Raw genomic sequence first — 20,117 nt, 5'->3', positions numbered from 1 at the left:
GCGAGTCGTGTCGGCACAAAGGCCGAGGGAGGGGGGTGGGGGAGGCGGCGGGGGGTCGGGCGAGGGAGGGGAGAGAGCCGAGCCGACAATCGCTCCAATCGCTCAACCCTCAATCTCGCCTGGACCGGCTGGAACAGGTCCTGCACTGCGCAGCGGCGACCTCAGGCAGCAGCGCAACGCAAGCAGCAGGCGGCACGGCGGCGGCACGCAGCAGATGGCTGCAGGTTACAGGCCCGACATCGCTGCAGACGTTTCGGTCGGGCAAAGTGCGCGAGGCCCGAGGCCCGAAACAGCACCTTACCGCGGCGCGCGGCGCGGCAAGCGCGAGAATAGCACAATTTCCCTCTGAATAAAGCTCACCCTGGCTCCCACGAACAATCTGACCGGCCCCCTCGCTGCCAAGCACTGCCCGCCGCTCCGATGCATGCACGAGGCCGCTCGGTCGGCTGAAACAAGATTGTGCAGCACGAGGTGCGGCCGGTGCTGACGACACGGTCGGCACGCTGATGACGGCGTAGGGCTGCCTTGGGGGGAGGGAGCGGGCAACCCATCGCCGCCCCTCACCGCCTCGTCGGCCCATGCCTGGCTGCCCCGAAACGAGCAGCCCGGCCCAGCCGAAGAGAAGCACCGCAGGCGGGCGGGCGGCGCAGCGCGTGCTACTCAACTCGTCGTGCCCTAGTCGTCAGTGGCTGACCAACCGACGGCGACGACGAGATCCATCGTCGTTGGTCTGCTAATTGCTGTAATCGAGCTGACTCGACTTGGCTCGGGCAGCGGCCGGCCTGGCCTGTACACCAGCCGTCGCACCCAGTACGGCCAGCGCGCACCCCCCCGCCAGCCAGCGTAGTCAGCGAGGAATGCCTTGGCGATTGGCGCCACGCGCAGCCCTTGCCGTCACCAACTGGCCGTCCCGCAGGCATCTCCGGCTCCGAGACGGCGGCGGCGGAGGCGTAGTGCTTGCGCCAGCCCAGTCCACGGGCCGGTCAAGAACGCGGGGGAGGGGGGAGGGGGAGGGGGAGGGGGAGGGGGGAGGCAACTCGGTGCGAGGCGACGCCGCAGGGCACCGGGTCCCGTCGGTTCCGCTGCCGCCGGCTGAGGCGGGCGGTGCATTCACACAGGCGCTACACGCGCCGCGCTTTCGGATTCGCGCGCCGGCCTGCCTCGGCATGCCGGTTGGTCTTGGGTGCTTGGGCCCGTTCCAGCACCTGGGAGCCGCAGGCACAGGTGGGCAGTGCATGTGGACCATGTGGTGGCAGCCAGCTCCGTCGAGTCCGAGCTCCGAGCCCCGAGCGAGCCAGCGAGCTCCGTGTGGCACTGCTAGCTCGTCAACCCGCAGCTCACCGTCGATCGTAACCCCGCCCAGCGCACCTCGGTACATCACACCCCCCGCACAGCTGCGAACAGCAACTCGGAGCCGTGCAGCCCTGCATACCCGCCATACCCACGATCGCGGGAATCGCGGGGCACGCGTCGCCGGCGTCGACGTCGGATCGCGGAAAAGACGGCGCCGTCGCCTTGGACGTGGCCGTGGCCGCGACTGCGACCGCTGCCCGGGATCGCACGCAGATCCATCCGCAGTGCCCCAGATATCGCGATGGCATCGATCGAGCGGGGATGGACGGTGCAGCTTGCCACTGACACATCATGCGTCTCACTAATGCCCGTGATGTGCGTGGCGACGGACCCGGCCTGCCTCGACCACCTGCCACGGCCACTTCGCTGACGAACCACAGCTACCTCACAGCCTATCCACGGCCACCTCACAGCCTAGCCACGGCCACCTCGCTGCCTAGTCACGGCCACCTCACTGCCTAGCCACTTGACATCAACTCCCTGCCTGCGTGCCACCCAGCTACCACTAGACTATCCCCTGCAACCCGCCCCCCCTACTTGTACCCCGCGTTGTCCTCCAGCACACGCATAAAGGCAATCACGCGCTCCTCGTCCCAGCGCCGCCCGGCGACCTGCACCGCGACGGGCAGGCCCGCCATCTTGGCCGCATCGTACGCCGGGTCCGCGCCGCCGTACACGCGCTTCTCGAGCAGCCACGAGCCCGTGCTGCCCGCCGTGTAGTCGGCCGGCGCCGCGTCCTTGGCCGGGTCGACGCGGGTCACCGGCACGACGCCGGCCGTCGAGTCGAGCACGTTGTACAGGATCGTGTGCAGTGCCAGCGGCGACAGCGCCTGGGTGCGTCCGTGCTCGAGCGCCGGGACAGCCTGCGCGGGGCTGAGGATGAAGTCGTACTGCCCCTCCTCCCACGCCGCCTTGTAGAACGCCTCGATGAAGTCGTTGCGCGCGGCAGTCCAGCCCCAGTACTCGGCGGCCGTCTTGGTTCCCGAGGCACCTGTCGTGGCGTCAGCCGCAACTCAACAGCAGCTCCCCACGCCTCCTCACCCATGATGTCGCCGAACAGCGGGTCCTGGAGGACGACGCGCACGATGGTCGCCGCGAGCCACGTCAGAACGCTGGGGAGGCGCGTGCCGAGGGTCACGAGCTGCATCGACGGCTCCATCGGGTCGGGGCCGAGGTTGCTCAGCAGCTGCTTGTACCCCTCGGCCGAGCAGAGCGCCGAGAAGATCTTGAGCGCCTGCGAGACTGTGTGTGAGTGGTGGCGCGGGCACGGCACCTACTAGGGACAGGCGGGCGGAACTCTGACACGTCGTGGCCCTGCTCGCGCAGCTTGGCGATCGACTCGTGGACGGCACGCGCGCACGCCGGGCTCGTCTTGACCAGCCCGTCGTCGATCCAGTACCCGATCTTGAGCTTAGCCGGCAGCTTGGCCTCGCGCCACGGCAGGGGCATGACAAACTCGGTCTCGAGCTTGCCCTCGGCGATTGCCTCGTTGACCAGGGTGATCATGGAGCGGGACGCAAACTCGATTTCGGCGACTGTGCGTGCCATGGGGCCGACGACGGGCTTGCATCGTCAGTGGCGCCCGCAGCCCAACCCACCTTGATACCATCAAAGCCCTGGATGATCTTGCGCGTTCCGCTAGCCGGCCAGCGGCCGACGGTGGGCTTGAGGCCGACACAGCCGGAGTAAGCGGCTGGGATACGGAGCGAACCTCCAACTGCGGGTCAGTGATCGCCTCGACCCCGACGCACTGTCGCTTCCCCAGCCGATCGGGGTCCCACGCTGCGTGACGAGACTTGCTTCACCCCCACTGCTGCCACCGCAGGTACGGGCCGACGAGTAGGGGTTGGTCGAGGTCCCGAACACGGGGTTGGAGCACTCGAACGCGAGGAGCGTCTGCGGGATATTGGTCTTGGCCAGTGGGAAGCCGCCGGCCCTGCGGAAGAGCTTGACCAGCTGCCGGGGACGTCAGTGGCGGAGCGACATTACGCGGTGGGTGCCACACACCTCGCCCTCCTCGCTGGCGTCCGTCGTCGGGTCGTAGCAGTGGCTGGGGGTCAGATCTCGGACCGAACAATACCCTCCCTACATTGAGCAGCCCAGCGACGTGTCCGCGCCCTTGATGTTGTATGTATCTGTATCGTCAGCGCGCCTCCATATGGCGTGCTCCGTCCCTCACCCTTGAAGCTCGACGGCAGGCCCCAGAAGACTCCTTCAGCCTTGCCACTCGCCTTGAACGCGGCGTCCTTCGCCCTCGCCTCGGCCAGGGCTTCACGGAACAGCACTGCAGTGTGAGCGAGGGCACGTAGCACACCCTGTCCTACCCTCTGCCAGGCAGTTGGTCTTGCGGTGGGCCGCACAGGCTGCGCGGATCTAGGGAGCTGTGAGCGTCTGTGCTGCCATTGCCGAGCTGATTTCCGGCGGCCCCCAGGCCGCACCAGCCCTGCCCAGCCGAGCCCCAGCACTCACAAACGCTATCGTGACACGCTCGCTTGTCCAGCCCGACTTCCTGGCCTTGAGGTTGGCCACAATGTCCTCTGGCCTGCGGTTGGTTAGTTGGCCGAAGGGCGAGCGGACCCAAGTCCGCTGGGGCCGCCGGCGGCCACACCGGCGTTCGTGAGCAGCTGCGTAGTGGCCAGAGCCCGACTAGCATGCACAGACAACGTGTAGGGGCCGCCTTGTCCCCGCCAGGCCCTGGGCGCCCGGCCTCTCCTGGCCTGCACACGGACGGACAGGCCGCGACTCACGACGAGAGCAGCACCTCGTCATCCTCGGGGTGGTCGGCAGCCAGGCCTAGCTCCTTCTCCATTTCGGAGACGAGCTTGTCCTGGTGCGCGAGCTTGCTGGCTCTGACCTCTGCTGTCGTGGCTACCATTGTATGGCTGTGTGTGATGGGGTCGATGGTAAGTGTTGGACGATGAGCGCGTTAGTGATTTCTATTGTGGCAGCTTGGTGACAATGCCTCGGTGGTAGGTAGCCGGCTTGGCAGCCTGCCGGCGCGCTCGGCGGCCGGCTAATGGAACAACAAGAAAGGTCTCCCACGGTCGCCCCGCACTTACTCACTTGCCCGCTCCTATTCATTGATCGAGGCGGCAACAGGACGCAAGCCAACGCCGGCTCCATCTCCATCCTCATCTCTCGACGTGACGCCCGCTGCTATCATCCGCCAGCACTTGTGCATACCGCGAAACTCGGAAGGTAGAAAGCACGCACGTCGTGTCGTAGTCGCCTGCCTGCCTTGTAGCTTGTAGCTCAAGAGGTCTGTCTGGGGCCAGACAATGACGACATGCCGGCGGAATGAATACTGGCTGGCCTGGGTGGTGCCGCCGCCGTGCCTTCCTCTGTCGGCCAAGCGAGGATCGAGCTTGTGAGGGAGATTGAACGGCACCCACCCAGTGCGTAAACTTTCCCACGGTGGATTAGATCTCTGTCTCCACTTTGCCATGGCCGACGGCCTTGTCTACCTCCACTCTGTTGTCCGCGTCCCAGACTCCTTGTACCAAAGCGCTCCTTCGCCTTCCCCCCCTCCCTCCTCGTTCGTCGCCTCCTCCCCCGCAGCCAGTCCCCAGGCGAGTCAGTCACGCACCTCTTTGGGCGCAGGAACGACGCTGGCAACACGAGCAATCTTTACATTGCTCATCCTCAATATATCCGGCTCCACTCGACCCAAACAACAACATTCTCCTTCGCCTCGTCCTCGTCCTCGTCCTTCTTCCTCCTTCTAGCCAGCGCGCAGACCACGACAACGCCGACGCCGAAGCCGCCACCGCCGCCACCACCCCGAGGCCCAGTGGCACATTCCCCCCTTGCTACCAACTTGTAATCGTTTACGCGTCGCCGTTGACAATCTCGCCCCCACCAAGCCAACTGCGCATTGTGCCGAATCTCAGGCCTTCGTCAGCGTTCCCGGCCAGCCGGCACTCACCAAACGCCAGCGATACAACCTCCACGCATCGTAGGTCAACAAGACGTCCACCACGCGACGACCCTTTGCATCGTAGCCCACCGCTGCGCCATCCTCAACACCTTCTCTCCTAAACCTTCCTTCCCTCGGGACACGCACTACCGCCCCGCCAGCCAGCCATGGAACAGTCACCACCATACGAGGATATCCTCGACGACGAGACCCTCGCCCCGCTCAAGCGCAACCACGCTTGCCTCCAAGTGCGTGAAACACTTGCCGCGTGCCACCGCCGCGCTGCCGGCTTGCCGAAGTCAACATTACTAACCCTGCACAGTGCAAGAAGCGTAAAGTCAAGTGCGATGCCGTTCGCCCCACATGTAACCCGTGTCTGAGGTCGCATGCGCATGCACTCCGCTCGGCCCAGCGCAACAAGTCGCGGCCACCACCCCTGGTTTGCTCGTACGCCGAGGGCGACGAAGAGGAAATCGCCCAGGCCGAGGCCGAGGCGCAGAGGAAGCGTACGGCCAACGGCAACAGCGGTCCGGGTCTCGCCAAGCGCACGGCAATTGGTGTGGACCGCTTCGGACGGGACAAGACTGTCCGCTCAGAGGAGGAGAAGGATACGCTGCGTGCTCGCATCGCCGAACTCGAGGCCCGAATCGCTGCGCTCACTACGGAGGCTGTCCCGCCGGTGCCTCCGGTTACGCAAGCCGCCATCTACAGCGGCATGAAGTCTGGTGTCACAATGGACAAGAATGGGCTCATCAACCCCGTTGCGATGGGCACATCGACCAGCAACATTGGGCCACACGCAGACAAGAACGGGTCGATACCCCCTCCGGTGCTACACATTGAGACTGGCGAGCCGGGCCACTACCAGACGTTTGACTTCTCCAACTTGCTGTTGCTGCCCTCCAACTGGCCCAAGAACTTGCCGTCGCCGGCGATTCTCGAACATCTCATCGACACTTTCTTCCAGTGCGAGCCGCAGATGCCGCGTATCATCCACCGCGCCAGTCTCATGGCTCGTCTCAAGCTCCCACCGACGTCTGACGACTTTCCTTTCCCGGGTTTGTTGCACGCCATTTGTGCCGCTGCCGCACCGCACACGCCTTGGACGACGACGCTGCAGCCCGAGGAGCTGGAAGCGACTCGTATGCGTCACATTGCCCTCGGTCTCGACCTCGAGTCTTGCGAAGACTTTGCCATGGCGCAGGCCGAAGCCGCCGAACGGTGTATCCGCCACAGCACCGTCATGTGTGTCATGGGCCCTGGAGCGTTCATCTTTGACGTACTCCGTGCACACGTAGGTTGAGAGCGACGGGGTGGAGGCTGACTCGCGTAGCTCGTTCTCAGCAACGTGTACTTTACCAAAAACATGCCGCTCCGTTCATGGATCACTGCGGGCACGCCGGGAAGGCTCATCAAGGCGCTCGAGCTTATCAACCGGAATCGTGAGTTGGCAGGTGGTGGCAAAGCCTGACGCGGCAGCCCGCAAGTCGGACAAGGGAACCCTCATGCCGGACTGTACGAGCGATCGGGACCGTGAAGAGCGCTACGCCACCGTGTGGATGGCGTACCTGACGGAGTCAACACTGTCTGTCAACTCTGCCTGGTCGCAGAGTCTCGAGGTCGATGAGATTGGCATCCCGCTGCCGACAAGTAACGACGAGTTCAACATGAAGAACGACTTCTTCGGCCTGATGAAGGCCAACCCTCAGAATGCCCATGATCACGACGTTTTGGTCAAGTGAGTGGCGCCAACTGGTTTCAAGCTAACGGCCACAGCCACCCCATCACTGACCCCTTCGTCCTCGTCATCAAGTGCTCGCTCCTGCTTGGGCGCGCTGCAAAGTGGATCCGCCAGTGGCAGCAGCGAGTCATGCAGCCTGGCGACGAGATGGACGGTCTCAAGAGCTCGACGTTTATCCAGCTCAACGGCGACATCTTTGCGTTCCAGCTGAGCCTGCCGTCGAACCTCAAGAACATTTACCGGAGCATTGATGCGGGCAACGCGGCGACTGCGTTCACTGCCGACATTATGAGCCTGCACGTGTTCCCCAACCTGGCCATCTTGCTACTGCACGAGCAGTTCGTCGACTGGACTGGGCGGGAGACGGCTGCACACAGCCAGATCCAGAAGGCGTTTGAGGCCATTGTGGGGTACATCCACTTGGTGCCGTCGCAGCTCGACATCACGCACCTGTTGACGCCTCTGCTCACCTTTTCGCTCTTCACTGTGGGCCGGTTCATCAACAAGTTTATCGCCCGGGCAAACAAGCTGCAGCAATATGCCCAAGCGAGCCGCTGGCGGACGGACCTTATGGCAATCATGGACTGTGAGTGGAAGGTTTCGATCGCCGCCTCGCGCCTCGGACTAACGCCCCAGTGATGCGCCGCTTTGGCACCAAGCACGCCCTCGGACAGCAACTCGGGGCCTACCTTGCAAACTACCAGCGGATGCAGGAGGACGGAACACTGCAGATCGACGAGTCGCCAGCCGACGCCTCGTGCCACGGCTCCGTCCAGCCGGCGTCGCTCAGTTCGATAACGCCACGGTCAATGTCGACGCCCAAATCTACCCCGGGGGGTGCGGCGTCGACGATCGGCTCGGACTGTGTCGACTGGAGCCTGGCATCAGGGGTTGCATCTGGGGCGGGCACGAGCCCGGCCATCCCATCGCTTGGGAGCAGCGGGCAGACGCCCGAGAGCGTCGGTGCGGCGAGTTCGTCGTCCGGGGGCAACGCCAACTTGGGGCTGCCTTCGGCGAATCTTTCGGGCTTGGACGCGGCGTCGCTCATTGATGCGCAAGGACAGGGTGCTACCCTGTTTGACCCAACACTGCTCGACTTCTTCGATCCGGCGAGCGTACAGAGCGGGTCGTTTTCAGGGCTCGGCGGCAAGCAAGGCAGCGGCAGCGACGGCGCCTTTCTGGCCGAGCTGGTGAGCGGTGACGCTCAGGCCTGGGGGGCGCAGTACTTTCAGTCGTGAGGCGGGTTGTGAGGCGGGGGGGAGCTGGGTTTAGAGGGGGTGGGGGAGATTGTGGGATTAGAGGGGGGGGGCGGCCGTCGGGTCAAGGGTGCGCCCAAGGATTTGTCGGAATGTCCAATTGTAGCTAGATGCCGAGGATTGTACTTTGAGGCTTGTATGATGATGTGGCTGGGAGGGTGATGCACGGCATGTGCGGCATTAGGATTAAGGTGAGGAGGGATTGAAGGGCGGGGGTGAAAGTGCCAAGTGGGATTTGTGCTGGCGCTGGATCTAGCGGAGCTCGTTTGGGCAGTGCCAAGCGGGGTACGCGTGTAGGTTGGGGGGGGGGGGGGAAAGCTCATCGGGACGGAGTGGTCAAGGCCGTGGGTGTACGCGCAAGTCGCCGCTGCACGACGGCGGCAGGCCGGTGTCAATCGATCGCGACGAGCGCCAGCCGCGAGCCGGGCGGGGGGAGGAGGGGGACGGCAAGCGAGGTGGGCGGGCGGCCAAGCTCGCCAAGGCAAGAGCGGCACGGGCTATTCTCGTCGGCCGTCGCGTGGCCGTGCTGCGCGTGCGCAGCGCGTAGCGAGCTCGGCGGATCGGCGCGGCCGAGCGTGCGCAGCGCGTAGCGAGCGTGATCGGACCATCCGCCAGTGTGCGTCAGGGGGCCAGCTGCAGCAAAGTCGGCGGCGCGATAATCAAACTCGCTGGTCGTGTGCAGGGCGCGTGGAATGTGGCGGCGGCCGTGGCGGCCGGAGGCTGATTGTCGTGGGGGGGGGGGGGGGGGCGGCTCGGGTGGTCACAGTAGAGTGTGAGACGCGTGCACGCAGGGAGGGGTCGGGGCAAGGCACAGGTGGACGGCTGCGCCGGATGCTGAGTGCTGCGCCGGATGCTGAGTACTGCGGCGGGTGCCGAGTGCGGCTGGGGTGGCCTGCGCTGCGAGACTGGGCTGGCTCTCGGCTCTTGGCGCTGCTGCTGCCGGATGGATCATCTGCGGCATGTGCAACGGGGACGAGGGGCGCCGTGTCTCGCTCTGGACGCGAGACACGCAGCGAGACACGCACGCAACGGCGGGTGCAGCGGCATCCAGCGCCAGCGCCAGCACCCAACACCAGCATGTGCCAGCGCCCAGCACCCACCACGCTCGCTCGCTTCTCGCTCGCAACGACGACGCACACCGCCCACACCCCTGAGCGCCACGCGACAGACCACGCCGGCCGGCAGCCAGCCCACGCGTTCTGCCTCATCTCTATTGTTCAGTGGCGGTAGTAGCGGTGAGAGCCGCTGTGTCGTTGCTCGGCAGGCCAAGCAGCAGGGGCGAGCCAAGCGGCCGACGCACGGCGGGGACGTGCCGCGCCGCGGCATGTCGTGTCGTGCGCAGCACTTGGCGCCGGGGCATCGGCGCGACGTTGCCCCCGCGGGTGGGGGTGCGCGCCCGTCGCCGGCGGTACGTGTTAATTACTGCGACGAGACGAGATCGGCTGCGGGCGAGATCCGGGCCAAGCGAGTGACGTGACGCTCGGCGAGGCCAGCGTCGCCCCCCGCCCGATGCATATTCCCGAGCGAGAACACGAGTGGGCGAGATATCCGCTCTCGTCGCCCTCCCTGCCCAGCTCCAGGCTGACTCGCCGTGGCGGTGGCGGTGGCTGCAGGGCCGGGTGGGAATCTGCCAGCTGACGGCGGAGTGCTTGCTTGCCTGCGCGATTTTCCAACAGGCAGACCTGGTTCAGCCTGCCTGTCTCGTTGGGCGGAGCCCGCCGCTGCCTGCCCCCTGCGCTAGAACGCGCGCGAGCGTTCTGGCGTCGGAACGAGCTTGGCCCGGCCGGATGCTATTGCCTCGTCTGGGGTTGGCGGGGCTGCGATGGCGACGGGCGACGGCGACGGGCGACGGCGACAGCCGCGGCGCGACCGCTACCTCTTGCGCTGTGTCGGCCCCGAGAGCCTGCCCTGCCGATACCCGGCCCAGCGGTACGCGGCACACCTAACCTTGCATGTGCTCTTGAGGCACATTCGGGCGACGGCACGGGGCCATGATTTGGCTCTGCAGCCGACGCTCGACGGCGCCGGGCGGATTTGGATTTCCCCACCCCCAGTGGCTCCTGGGGTCGCCCTGCACGCCCCGGGCTGCAATTTGGATCGGGCGGCGCTGGTTGCTGCCAGGCAGTGCGCCACAGAGATGCGCGGCCGGCGGGGTGGCGCGTGGCGTGCTGGCTTGCTGGGTCTGGGTCTGGCGGGGTCGCTGGCTGCTGGCAGGGTCTGCCGCTCCAGTCGACTTCGGCAGCAGCTGCCAGCTGCGTCTGCGCGTCTGCGTCTAGGGCGAGCGCCGCGCGCCGCACGCCGCCAACGCCGCCGCCAGACTCAGCCTGTTGCACAACGCCAGCGAGCACCCCGCACGACTCACGCCAGCCTCTGACGCCGCGCTGCCTGTGCTTTTGCTCGCCGGGCCGGCAGGATGATCAAAGCTGCGAGCGAGCAGCGCACTGCTCAACAATAGAAAAGATACGCCAGATCCCACGTCGTGCCCCCCCTCTCCCCCCACTCACCCCACATTGACGATCGTGGCCGAGCGGTCGTCAGCAGCGAGCAGAGCGCAGAGCACAAACGACGACGCACGAGCGCGAGCACAAACCCACGCCGCACATCGACGTCCGCACGGCCCCCCCTCGACCACCCCGCACGCCGTCGCCGACGACCACCTCGACCACGGCCGCAGCTGGCTGCCACTGCCCCCCTGCACCCCACCACACTTCCGACGTCCGACGCACCGTCCGACGCCGCACACCACAATCCGTAAGTAGGTTTACGGGCTTAAGGTTCTTGGGAACAATGCGTCGCGGCATGGCCAACCTTGTCGAGTCGGGCGGGGCATTGCTCTGTCCGTGCCTGGCGAGGCGAGGTGCTTGGTGCCGGGCGGGGGGCGAGGGGGAGCGAGGGCGACTGCGACTGCAGCACGCTCGCCCGGCAGGCCTTGTCCTCGTCGGCTTGTGTGCCACTTGTCCTCGTGCCGCTGGCGCGCTGGCCGCTGCGCTGGCCGGTCGCAATGAGCTGGGCCAAGGCCCGCATCTCACCGCCCTGCACCGCACCGCGGCGTCATGTTGTCGGCATGTCATGTCGCAGGCATGGGTGCCTGGTCCGGGCGAGGCGAGGCGACGCGTGCAGAGGCAACAACAACAACAACAACAACCCCCATGCCCCCCCCCCCCCCACCTCTCTCAAACGCATCAAAGAATGCGCAAGAATGCCCATGGAAGAATGCGACACGCGCATCAGTGTGCACATGCACATTCCAGCCCCTTGCATGTCTCAGTGCTAATCTCTGCGACGCAGCACCTGACAAGTGCGCAACAAGCATCCACCCACAAGCACCCGCACCGCCGCTCACTGCTCGCCGCCTATTGTTCACCACTCGCTCCTCTCCTCCCCCTCAGCCTCTCCGTCCCCGGGGCGAGCGAGAACAAGGCCTCATCGCCCGCGAGAACAACAGAGCCGCGTCGAGCCCGAGAGTGGATTGGCGTGCTGCAGATAAAGCTGGCCTGCACATGATCTTCACGTCTCGTCACTGATCCATCCGAGCCACTTGCACCACCACCCGCACCGTGAGTCGCCTGCGCGCCTGAGACGCGCGCCCCCCCCCCGCCCCGCCAATCGTGTGCATGACTGACAGGGGGTTAGTCGACGTGCTCGTTCGTCTCTTCGTCGCTACGACCCCCACCCAGCCCTTCGCCTGCTTCTGGAAGCTGCACTGGTCGTCGTCGGTCGTCACCACGGCGTCACCACTCGTCACCACAACCACGACCACCACCTCGACTCGACTCGACTCCTCGCTCCTCGACGTCCTCCTCGCCTCCTTTACTCTCTCCCCCTCGGAATCAAGGGCCTTGCTCGACGCCTGCCTTGCTCTACGCCGCCTCGTCGAGCCTTTGGCAGCAGCCACATTGCTGCATACCGCCTCGGTCGACGTCCTGCGTCGTCCTCGCCCTCGCCCTCGCACTTCTGACTCTCTCCCTCTCTCTGCACGTTCCGCGCTGCACGGTGGCGCTTGCTGGCTTGGACTGGCGTTGCGCCTCTGCCCTTGAACCCCAATAACGAGGCCACCCACCCCCTCGCGCGCGCGGCAGTGACGACAGTGGTGGCGCTGGCTGGCTCGCGCTGCCTACCCACCGGGTACTTTACACACACACATCAACAACCTCCTTTAACACACAGAGTCTCTCAACGACTGCTCGTTGCCTCCTCAGCCTCTCTCCTCGTCTTCCCCTTGCACCTCCTTGCACGTTTGCACCCTCGCACACCCCGCACACCTCGTGTCACGCAACATGGCAATGTCGATTCCCAACAACGGAGGGCCAAGCAACGCGCGCCTTTACACCTCGGCCACACCCACCTCACTCTCGGCCCCCTCGCCTGTAGTCCCCATTCACAACCTCGCAGCTACTGGCTACAACAACCAGCAGCAGCAGCAGCAGCTGTCTCAGTCGCCAAGCAGACCACCCTTCATGCGCTCTAGCCAGACATACTCTGCAATCCCCGTCCAGCTTGCCAACAACAACTTGTACATGCCCAACATGTCGCCACCCACACACTCCTTTGGCCACGGCTACTCGTCCTCCTACGACGGCGGCATCCCTCCATCACTCGACGTCGGCGGCCACGACACATCAGTCACCACAACACCCACCTCGATCGAGGCCGAGCCAGAGAGCTACCACCTGTACGCCACTTCACTATCCAGTGGCGACGAGAGTTACCTCGACGACAGGCCACGCTTGCCCGTTAGCAGAGCCCCCATGTTCTACCACCAGGGGGTTACCGTCGACCAGCACTACCTTCACTCGACCAGCATGACCCCCAGCCTGTCGGCAGACACCGTCTCGGGCGTCCGCGTAAAACCTCCTCGCCCACCCAACGCGTGGATCATCTACCGCTCCGACAAGCTCAAGGACTTTGAGGCCATTCACACCCGGGAACAGCTCAAGGAGCTCCTCGAGCAGGCCAACATGATGGACCAGTTCCCAAAGTACCTCACCAGCATCGCCTCTGTCGAGAAGGCCCACAGACTCGAGGCCGAGTCGAACGGTGCCAAGCGCAAGGGCAAGAAGCCGTCCAAGCCTGCCGTCGAGGGCCGTGGCATCTTCCGCCTCGGCAAGGGCGGCAAGGGGTTACCACAGGCCGAGATCAGCCAGCTCATCAGTCGTCTCTGGAAGGGCGAGCCGGCAGCGGTCCGCAGCCAGTACGAGCACAAGGCCGAAGTGGCCAAGCAGGAGGTGAGTGGCACTTGGGATTTTCACCGCCACATTGCTGACTTTGGCACACAGCACCTGCAAAAGTACCCCGGTTACAAGTTCCAGCCCGTCCGCAAGGAGGAAAAGGCCGCCATGAAGATGGTCAAGCAGGCTGAGCGGGACCGGAAGAAGGCTGAGAAGGAGCTGGCCGCTGGTAACCGCGTTCGCCGCTCCACTGGCCCTCGCCTGTCCCGCCCGTCTCCCATCTCGACAGAGGAGCGCCGCCCTCGCTCCCAAGGTCAGAGCTACCAGCTTGAGCGTGCCGCCACCCACCCCGGCTACGTCACTGTCCAGCAGATCCACCCGCAGATGGTGCCCTTGGACGGATGTGAGTGGCGCGTGGCGTCGAGCCAGACTTCAGACTGACGCATTCCCAGCATGGTACCCCAGCACCCAAGGCGTGCCCTCCCAGTTCTCCTACACCACCCAGCCTTACAACCCCAACTACAGCGTTGCCTCTGCGCCTGTTCCCCTACCGGCGTCGACCATCAACCCGATGGCGACGGGGCTGAACCGCCAGTTCCCCCCTCAGCCACAGGCACCTGCCCCACTCGACGGCTACGTTCCTGCCCCTACCGCCAACACTCTTGTCCCCGCCGAAACCTGGACGGGCGCCCCGCCTCCCGATGTGCGCGCCTTGTACGATCCCGACGGCAGGCTCGAGATGGCGCACGTTGTGCCTCCGCCCGACACCGTGCAGGCGTACACGTTTGACATCCCCCAGGACGAACTCGCCGCCATTGACGTCAACACGGTCCTCACCGAGCAGGAGAAGGCCGGCGATGTCGACCCGGTGGGATGCGTCAAGATGTGGGCGGTCGAGGTGCAGTCTCCCGAGGGTGAGGGTGCGTCGCCGGCAGCTCCGGTCTCCGAGCCAGCGTTTCTCGACCCCAGCCTCTCATGGGAAGACATGAACGGCGGCGGATACTTCGGCGCACCTGGTCAGTTCCCCACGCCTGCCGACCTCGTGAACAGCGACTGGGCTGCTGTCCAAGGAATGTCATACCCAGTGCCCCAGAGTGGCCTCGTTCCTGGCAGCACGCCACAGATGGCGACGGGCGCCACGGGCCGTGAAACCACTGGGCTTGGTCCCACCCTGTCTGGACACCAGCTGTCGCCTTTGGAAGACTATTTCCCTGCCAACTCGACGCTGTCGCGCCCGAACGGGTCGGCTGCCCCGGCCCAGCTGATGGGGCCGCCGACGGGCACAACGGTCGACGACCTCGCACCGCGCTACGTGTCGGGCTCGGCGTTCCCCCCGGTCATCGGCGTAGACGACCACCTGTCCGACTGGAACACGACGCACTATGACGACGGCGGTCTCTCGTCAGAGCTCGTGGCTGGCCCAGACTACTCTGGCGACAGCCTCCTGTCGTTCGGCATGCCGCCGTCGCCACCACCAGCGACGGGCGGCGCCTTCAAGCGCCCACCTCCGCGCGTCCGCACCCCTGGCGCCACGTACTTTGCGGCATAGGCTGTGCGCCAATCGCCGCAAGCTGCGGCGCAAGCTCGACGCCGCGCCACGCCGCATCCAAAATGTGCTCGACACGCCGTTCCCGATCTCTTCTCCCATCATGTGTCACTAGTCCTAGCTCGATCTCTGCGCGGCGCACCTGCTCTGCGTCGTCTGTCTCCCTTTTGGTAATAAACTGGTTGTAGCTTGGCACGTAGCTTCTTCCGTATGTCACTGGTATAGTTGTGTGGTGGCGGCGGGCGTGGGGGGTGGAGGCTCGCCCGAAGGCAGAGCACGCTGGAGTCGTCGTCGCGTCGGCGTCCCCGTCGTTCACCGCGTCGTCGGCGCGCTCGGACCGGGTCGAACCGTATCTCTCGACGTCCATTCCGAAACGGTGCAGGGGGGTCGGGGGCGCGTGGCGCGCGCCACGCTGCCACGAACGAGTCTATTGTTCTGCGTCGCTATTGTCCGTCGAAGCGTGGCGGGCCCCATCCGCCACGGCACGACGCCGGAAGGACGAGCCGGGGTGTAGCGTAGGCTGGAGGTGAAACGCGGGCCATCAGCGCGGGGATGGATCCAGCGCAGTCGTCGTCGTCAGTTGCCACGGCACGCGCTCGGGCCGCCGATGCCACCTCGAACATTCCCGCGCCGCGGCACGGCGGCAGCACGGAACGGTAGAGCACGGCACGAGCAGGCAGCGGCACGCCGTCGTCGTCGTCGCGCTGGCCGAGAAGCATGCGGCTGGCGGCGGCAGCGGAGGCGCGAAGTGGCGGTGGCGCGGCGGGCTGGGGGGGCCAGGTGACCTGCCTCCACGGGTGTGGCGGCAGTTTCATGGCTCGACGCGATTGGCAGGTCGGGGGCGCGCTTATCTGCGCGTGGAAGGTCATGTGTGGCGCGGTGCATGAGCCGGCGGCCGCGGGGGGGGGGGAGGGGGTCGGGCGTCGAGGAGAGTGCTCAGCCCCATCCCAGCCCTCGCCACTCGCCGGACCACTTCTCCCGAAAAGTACACCCCACACTACGCTCCTCACTCCCAGTGCCGGCGTAGCCTGCATCGCTGCGAGGCGACGACGGGCGGCGATGGCGCGTGGGTGTGTACTGCTCGCGCAGTCGCCTGCCACCTCCACCGCCCCGCAATTTGCCACCGTGTTTGTGCCTTGGCGCCGAGTGCGATGACGACGGCGGGGGCGACCAACTGACACAAACTCACACAACTCACTCACTTCCCACCGCAACAACGCTCCATCCGCCATGGCGTGTAGGTGACGCCGAACGCGCGCTGCTGACCCCCAGGCATTCCGATCATCTGTGAGTGGGGGGCGAGGCGACGAGGGCGAGACGAGGAGCTCACCAAGGCAGTCGGGTTTCCCACAAAGGTGAGCTGTGCGGCCGAGTTCAGTGAGGGATTGGGTGGGCGGCGGCGGCGCAGCGCGCTGGTGCCGGGGAGGTGGCGCGCGGCGGGGGGTAGCGCTGGTGCCGGGCGAGGCCGCGGTGGTGGAGTGACTGCTGCGCGGGGCGGTGCGCCGACTCGTGCGGCGCGGCTGCCCTCGGCGGTGGAGCCTTGCGCCCTGGCGGGAGGGGCCGGTGGAGTGGCGAGTGGTGCCTCGGAGGCCGGAGGGGAGGCTAGAGACGGAACGAGCGAGCGGGTAGGCGGCGATGAAGAGGCGAGGAACGAGACCCGACAACGGCAGCGCGGCGGCGAGTTCGACCTTGGCCAGCGGAGCGGGGGCCGGTAATCTGCCCCACGGTGGACGCAGCTCGGCCTGAACGGCGCACAGGCGTGCTCGCTCGCCCGCTGCCAGCTCGCGGCGGGCGCTCCCCGCTGGGATCGGCGAAGTGGGGCAGCGGCGACGACGAGCACGCCGGATGCTCGTGGCCGACCGGTCGCGCCCGACTCCTCAGGCCGCACCCACCGAGGACAGCGCGCCAAATCGGAGCAGGCGCCACTGCAGACGCCGCCGAAGTCGGCGCAGCACTCGGAGACGGCACGAGCGAGGACTCCTCGAGGACCGATGCAGCGACCGACCAGCGCACTCGGAGCGGGGCGAAATGCGGCCAGGGGCGGCGCACGCAGCAGAGCGACAGCGATCGAGCAGGAGGCGGGCAGTCGAGGCGCGGCATCCCGCGCCCCCGCGCCATTGCCGCCCGGCCGAGCCCAGCGCCCGACGTGCCGGCGTTGCCCCAGCGAGGGGGCGGAGCTCTGCCGTGTGCTCGCGCGCTCGATAGTGAGGCAGGCCGCGGCGCTCTGGTCGCCCGTATCGTGCCTCCGGCTGCGGCACTGCGTGCCTCCGGCTGGGCGCTCGGCCGTGCTTGTCAGGCCGACTTCGTGCCGACGGGCGTGCCGTGGCCGCTTGGGAGACAACAGCGCCGCTCGGAGGCTCGTTGCTCGCCGCCGCCGCCGCCGCCTGCAACTCCCTCCGTCTCCTCCCTGGCCGACGATCATCACCCCTCGCGCTCCTCGTCCCGCCTCCGATCCCATCACCCCTCGCGCTCCTCGTCCCGCCTCCGATCCACCCAGACTACACCGCCCGAGCCCGGGCGCCCTGCAGAGAACTCCCCCGGTCCTGTGATACTCCCTCTACGTCTTCGTCGACGCCTGGCCCCCAAGTGGCCCAGGGAGATGACCTGACGGCTGTGGCAACGGTCAAACCGTCCCGCACAAAGCCGTCCTGCACGAAGTCGTCCTGCACGCCGCCGTCCTGCATGAGGCCGTCCTGCACGCCGCCGTCCTGCACGAGGCCGTCCTGCACCGCACTCCACTGCCACCGCCACTACGTTCCGCCTCGACAGTGCCACACCCAAACCCGGACCGAGCTCGCTCCGCCAACACCCACCTCCCCCACCCCCCACCCCCGCGGCAGTCTTGTGCCTGGTGTCGCAGCTGCGGCGATGGCGCTCCTGCTAGCCTGTCGGTTACACCCAGCTACGGCATCGGTGGAGCAGATTCATCCGCTGCATTCATTAATCGAGAACTCGGAGGGATGGGCCTATGGTTACCCCACTAGAAACCTGAAACGGAGGGCGGATCGGAGCGAGTTTGAAGATGGCCATTGCGCGGCGATGACAGCCCGCGCCGTGCCTCTAGTAGCTCGCCCGCTCGCTCGCTTGTTTGCGAGGCGAGCGAGTGCCGCCGCGGACCTGAGCGAACCTGAACTTGGCTGCCGTCGAGCGAGTGCATACTGACGCCGTCGTAGATTTCCCAAGATGCGCCCGAGCCGGGCCGCATGTGCCCAAAGTGCAATAATGGTGGGTTGAGTGGAGCTGGCGGGGGCTACGCGTCGGCCAAGTCGCGTCGACCCTCCTTGGTTGGGCCGAGATTATGCCTAGCTTTGGATAGCTGCAGCCCCAGGTTCTCGCCCAGCGAGCAGATTCCGCGACTAGTGCCGAGCGGGCGACGCCGACGAGCGGGAGCGCCGCCTGTGACCAGGGGTGTGGCGGATGGCGGATGGGCATGACGACGGCGGCGTCGACCGACAAGTCACTGACCTTCTACAGCCGCCGTCGTCGGCGCCACCTCGCGCACCTGGTTCGAGCTCTTTTGGATCCCTCTGATACCCTTCACCAAGAAGCGCATCTGGATTTGCTCCATCTGCAGTGAGTGGGGAATGTTGGCGAGCGAGGTGGCCATGGGTTGGCAGGAGAAGTGCGGAATCGTCGTGCCGTGCCGGCGGTCGTGTCGGGTGCCACGCCACGCCCGTTGCTTCCGCCAGGGTGCAACCCCTCGCGCAACATCCTCCCCAAGGCACTCTGTTGTCCTCCGCCAGGTGTCTGGCCGGCGTGCGTCCGAAACATGCTGACGCAACATCTCCTTGCACCTTTGGCGCTAACTGCCTTCACGACGGATTTTTGGCTGGCCCACTTGGCTGCTGGCTGCTGCCGCGCTGCCACTCCTGACACAACCTCGACGACGACGACTTCCTTTACTCTGCTAACGGCATTCCGACGGGGTACACTGCTCCCTTCGCACTTGTCCTACCACGGAACTTGGTCAATTCTTTGTTGCCTGTCCACCCTTCTGTTGATCATGGCGGTGGTGGCACTTTGCAGGCTGGCAGATGAAGCAGGGCGACGGCCCCGATCCGCAGCCACCAGGAGCATACGGGCCCGCTGGGGGCTACCCGCCGCCGCCGCCACAGCAGCAATACCAGTACCAGCCAGCGTACCCGCCCGCCTATCCGCCGCCACCTCCAAACAAGTGAATAATAGGCTTTCGCATTGACGCTTTGTGCCAAGGCCCGTGTCAGTCGACGCGTCGGCGTTCGGAGAATGCGAGCAAGGCGGGATCTCCGTGTTGTCGGGTTAAACTCTTCGTCGGCGTCAGCCATGGCACGGCGTGGTACATGGCTATGAAGGATAGGCTGGAGCAATTTTGTCGTCGTCGTTGTCGGCGCGGGAATGCGAATGAATGCAACATGTGGTCGATTGTAATGAATGACAAGGACACACGCCGGCCGGGATAAGGACCGGCTCATGATTGAAGCCAATCGGCCGCGCCGGGCTACTATTCGCACTTGCATCATTATCGCAATCGGGCGACCAGGGTCGCGGGGGATTGGGAGGGGGAGGGGAAGGAGAGGGAGGGCAAGGGGGAGCAGTACGACGACGACTGCGACGAAGACTAGATGCCGCAGCCTGCGCGTGCGTCATACAGTACCGTCCCTATGGCTTACTGGTTGGCCGCCCTCGGTGCTCTCACCCTGGCAGGGTCATCCCCTATCTCAAACCAGACATGAGATCTGAGGGGCATGGCAGCCGCGGCTTTTGGCCCGTGGCGTGGCTCGCTCGGTGTGCTGGCCGCAGGCGAGAGGCACGGATGGGTGCATGGTTGTGCGCGGCGGGGGTTGGGTTGGGTTAGTCGCGGTCTCTGCGTGGCCAGGCTGGCAGGACGCAGGACGCCAGCACGGCACGGCACGAGGCTAGGGCAAGGGACAGACAAAGACAGGCACAGTCGGTTATCGCATTGCCATACGGCCTAGCAAGCGTAGCATTTGCATCAATGTCGGCACTCTTCCCACAGGCAGGCACTGACGAGGCACGGGGGGAGGGAGGGGAGGGGGGAGAGGGGGAGATGGGGGAGAGGGCGAAGAGGGGAGGGAGGGAGAGGGAGAGGGGTAGGTCTGGCTGCTTGCCGGATGGGTGTAGGAAGGAAGCAAAAAAA

At 65.8% G+C, this 20,117-nt stretch overlaps 4 protein-coding genes across 4 annotated transcripts; 3 read left to right on the top strand and 1 right to left on the bottom strand.

Annotated features, from left to right (window-relative positions):
- Positions 1-1,886: 1,886 nt before the first annotated feature.
- On the bottom strand, positions 1,887-4,228 carry Q8F55_007688 (uncharacterized protein; the record flags this gene model as incomplete). The annotated part of the gene is made up of 11 exons (XM_069356108.1): positions 1,887-2,344; positions 2,395-2,595; positions 2,631-2,916; positions 2,952-3,070; positions 3,105-3,309; positions 3,361-3,403; positions 3,443-3,488; positions 3,533-3,637; positions 3,678-3,726; positions 3,823-3,895; positions 4,101-4,228. 11 exons carry the CDS (start codon positions 4,226-4,228, stop codon positions 1,887-1,889), a joined length of 1,713 nt encoding a protein of 570 aa, XP_069205949.1.
- Positions 4,229-5,436: 1,208 nt separating this feature from the next.
- Positions 5,437-8,248, top strand: Q8F55_007687 (uncharacterized protein; the record flags this gene model as incomplete). The annotated part of the gene is made up of 6 exons (XM_069356107.1): positions 5,437-5,517; positions 5,592-6,563; positions 6,603-6,711; positions 6,749-7,007; positions 7,046-7,596; positions 7,647-8,248. The coding sequence occupies 6 exons, from the start codon at positions 5,437-5,439 to the stop codon at positions 8,246-8,248; spliced, it is 2,574 nt and encodes an 857-aa protein (XP_069205948.1).
- Positions 8,249-12,543: 4,295 nt separating this feature from the next.
- Positions 12,544-14,983, top strand: Q8F55_007686 (uncharacterized protein; the record flags this gene model as incomplete). Its single annotated transcript, XM_069356106.1, has 3 exons — positions 12,544-13,491; positions 13,543-13,837; positions 13,887-14,983. The coding sequence occupies 3 exons, from the start codon at positions 12,544-12,546 to the stop codon at positions 14,981-14,983; spliced, it is 2,340 nt and encodes a 779-aa protein (XP_069205947.1).
- A 1,227-nt stretch (positions 14,984-16,210) lies between these two features.
- Q8F55_007685 (uncharacterized protein) lies at positions 16,211-19,158 on the top strand (the record flags this gene model as incomplete). Its single annotated transcript, XM_069356105.1, has 6 exons — positions 16,211-16,217; positions 16,253-16,267; positions 16,319-16,335; positions 18,154-18,205; positions 18,455-18,553; positions 19,007-19,158. 6 exons carry the CDS (start codon positions 16,211-16,213, stop codon positions 19,156-19,158), a joined length of 342 nt encoding a protein of 113 aa, XP_069205946.1.
- Positions 19,159-20,117: the final 959 nt, after the last annotated feature.

The sequence above is a fragment of the Vanrija albida genome (genome assembly GCF_041260175.1).
Source record: "Vanrija albida strain AlHP1 chromosome Unknown contig_6, whole genome shotgun sequence".
Lineage (NCBI taxonomy): Eukaryota > Fungi > Basidiomycota > Tremellomycetes > Trichosporonales > Trichosporonaceae > Vanrija > Vanrija albida.
Note: the sequence above shows the minus strand (reverse complement) of the source record. Positions and strands in the feature narration are given on the sequence as shown.